Source organism: Myzus persicae, unplaced genomic scaffold, assembly GCF_001856785.1.
Source record: "Myzus persicae strain clone G006 unplaced genomic scaffold, MPER_G0061.0, whole genome shotgun sequence".
In the NCBI taxonomy this organism is placed as follows: Eukaryota; Metazoa; Arthropoda; class Insecta; order Hemiptera; family Aphididae; genus Myzus; species Myzus persicae.
The window spans coordinates 1-1,927 of NW_019102912.1; the positions used below are offsets into that span (position 1 = coordinate 1).

The 1,927-nt window shown below is 25.7% G+C and overlaps 1 protein-coding gene across 2 annotated transcripts; it reads right to left on the reverse strand.

Annotated features, from left to right (window-relative positions):
• Nucleotides 1–6: 6 nt before the first annotated feature.
• On the reverse strand, nt 7–929 carry LOC111033376. Of its 2 annotated transcripts, none has more exons than XM_022314072.1 (3): nt 638–929; nt 470–556; nt 7–314 (listed from the first exon to the last, which is right to left on the reverse strand). In XM_022314072.1, the coding sequence occupies exons 1-3, from the start codon at nt 896–898 to the stop codon at nt 171–173; spliced, it is 492 nt and encodes a 163-aa protein (XP_022169764.1). In that variant the 5' UTR covers nt 899–929; the 3' UTR covers nt 7–170. The 2 variants fall into 2 exon arrangements, with proteins under 2 accessions (XP_022169764.1, XP_022169763.1); XM_022314071.1 differs by having other exon boundaries at nt 623–929.
• Between the last annotated feature and the right edge of the window lie 998 nt (nt 930–1,927).

The window sequence follows — 1,927 nt, forward strand, 5'->3', positions numbered from 1 at the left end:
TGTTGAATGATGATAAGATTATAACAGATGTAAACACTATTAATGATAATGACAAACGTCAAACACTTTTACACTTCGTAGTTCGTACTTACCATTATGATAACTCAACAACACATTTCTGTAATAAAATCTAGTACATTTACCAATGCTAAAAAGTAAAAACTATGGATTTAATTTTTATACTTGAAACTGTCACTTTGTTCAGTGAATTCTTTTTCTGGGCTTTTTGGTAAAGGTATAAAATCGTTAAAATGTTCATTGAACAGTGATCTTTTACATGTATTATTTTTGATATTTATGTCTGATTCTTTAAGCTAAAAAAAATATGTGTTATGTATTTGTAAGTATTATAATTAATAAATACTGAACTATAATATTATAGGTGTTATTTATTTATATTTATGTATATATTATTATAATATTATATATAAATATTTATTTATGTATATACTACTTATTCTATACTTACCTCAGTCTCAATAACATTATCCGGTCTTCCATAACTTTGTTGGTTGCTAGATTTTGCACCTTCATTTAAGTTTAATACTAAATTATTCTGAAGTAAATATAAAAATGAAACGTTACTAAAAATATATAACTAGAAAATGCTGTTACATTATACTTGAATATCAGAAACCTCTTCTACATTCCCTGGATTAATATCAGAAACAGAAAATCCCGGACTTGTAATAATAATTTGTTGACCATTATAATTTGAAAGATCTCCAGGATAAACCTCTTGTACATTCCACGGACTCTTGTTTTTGGGACTAACCTTTTGATTCTGTACTATAAACTGAGGTAAAATATTATAGCTTACAATTGGTTTTGTAGGAACAGCATTTGTTTTTAATTTTCTCTGGCATTTTGGAGAATAATTAAGCATTTCTTGAATCATTGGCTTCTTAGCATATTGAGATGCATCGAAATGTAAAGAACATATTCTAGCTGTAGATTTGTGATTTCATTATGGTTATAATATTTTTATTTTTATATATATATATATATATATATATGTATAGTATAATTTATAAACAATACACAAAGTTAATGTAGACAAATCTTAAGTCTTTATGCAGATAAATCAGTAAAAATCTTATTCAACTTACCAGATTTGACATTTATTTTGTCTCTTTGACAGAATTCTACCCAAACTTTACACAAATCAGCATCTCTCCAAGGAAAACTGAAAAGTTTCACCTTGGATATTTGCATAGAAGATCTACCACTTTTACAATTTTTTACTGAACACAAAGGCATTTTAAAAATTGGACAAGTAGGTATGGTGCAAATAATACAATTATTATACTTAGGTTATGTTATATAGGAATAAATAAAAACAAACATGTTAATTTCATAAAAATAATGGTTTATTTTTAATCAGATTTATAAATATACATTATATAAAAATAGACTGAATAATTGAGTGTAATTAAATCTGTGTGTAATATTTTTTTATTTATAATATATTACGATACCAGTATAAGTGTATAACATAATATACTAAATAATATATAAGATAATATTTAGATCTTAATTATTTTTTAATGTAACATTTACCGTAACTAGAAAATTGAGTATAATTAAATTTGTAATGCATAATTTTTGTAATTTATAATAAATCATGATGGCGGTATAAGATATGAATAAATAATATAACATGTAAAACGTAATTAGTGAATTGAGTGTTAGTAAATTCTTTTTTTTCCGTGTATATTTTTTCAGTGAGCTTTTTTCCCGGCATTCATTTTTACACCGGTTTAGTGTAGCGTATTTGTAGCAAGTGTCCGCCACAAAAAGCAGACAGGCCTACGTCATATCCCATGGAATAAACATCTAAAAGATTTTTATTCCATGATAAATACTGGCTGCGCTGACTGCATGATATTTCATCCAAGTTGAGAACATACCAGTGTATTTAGCCATG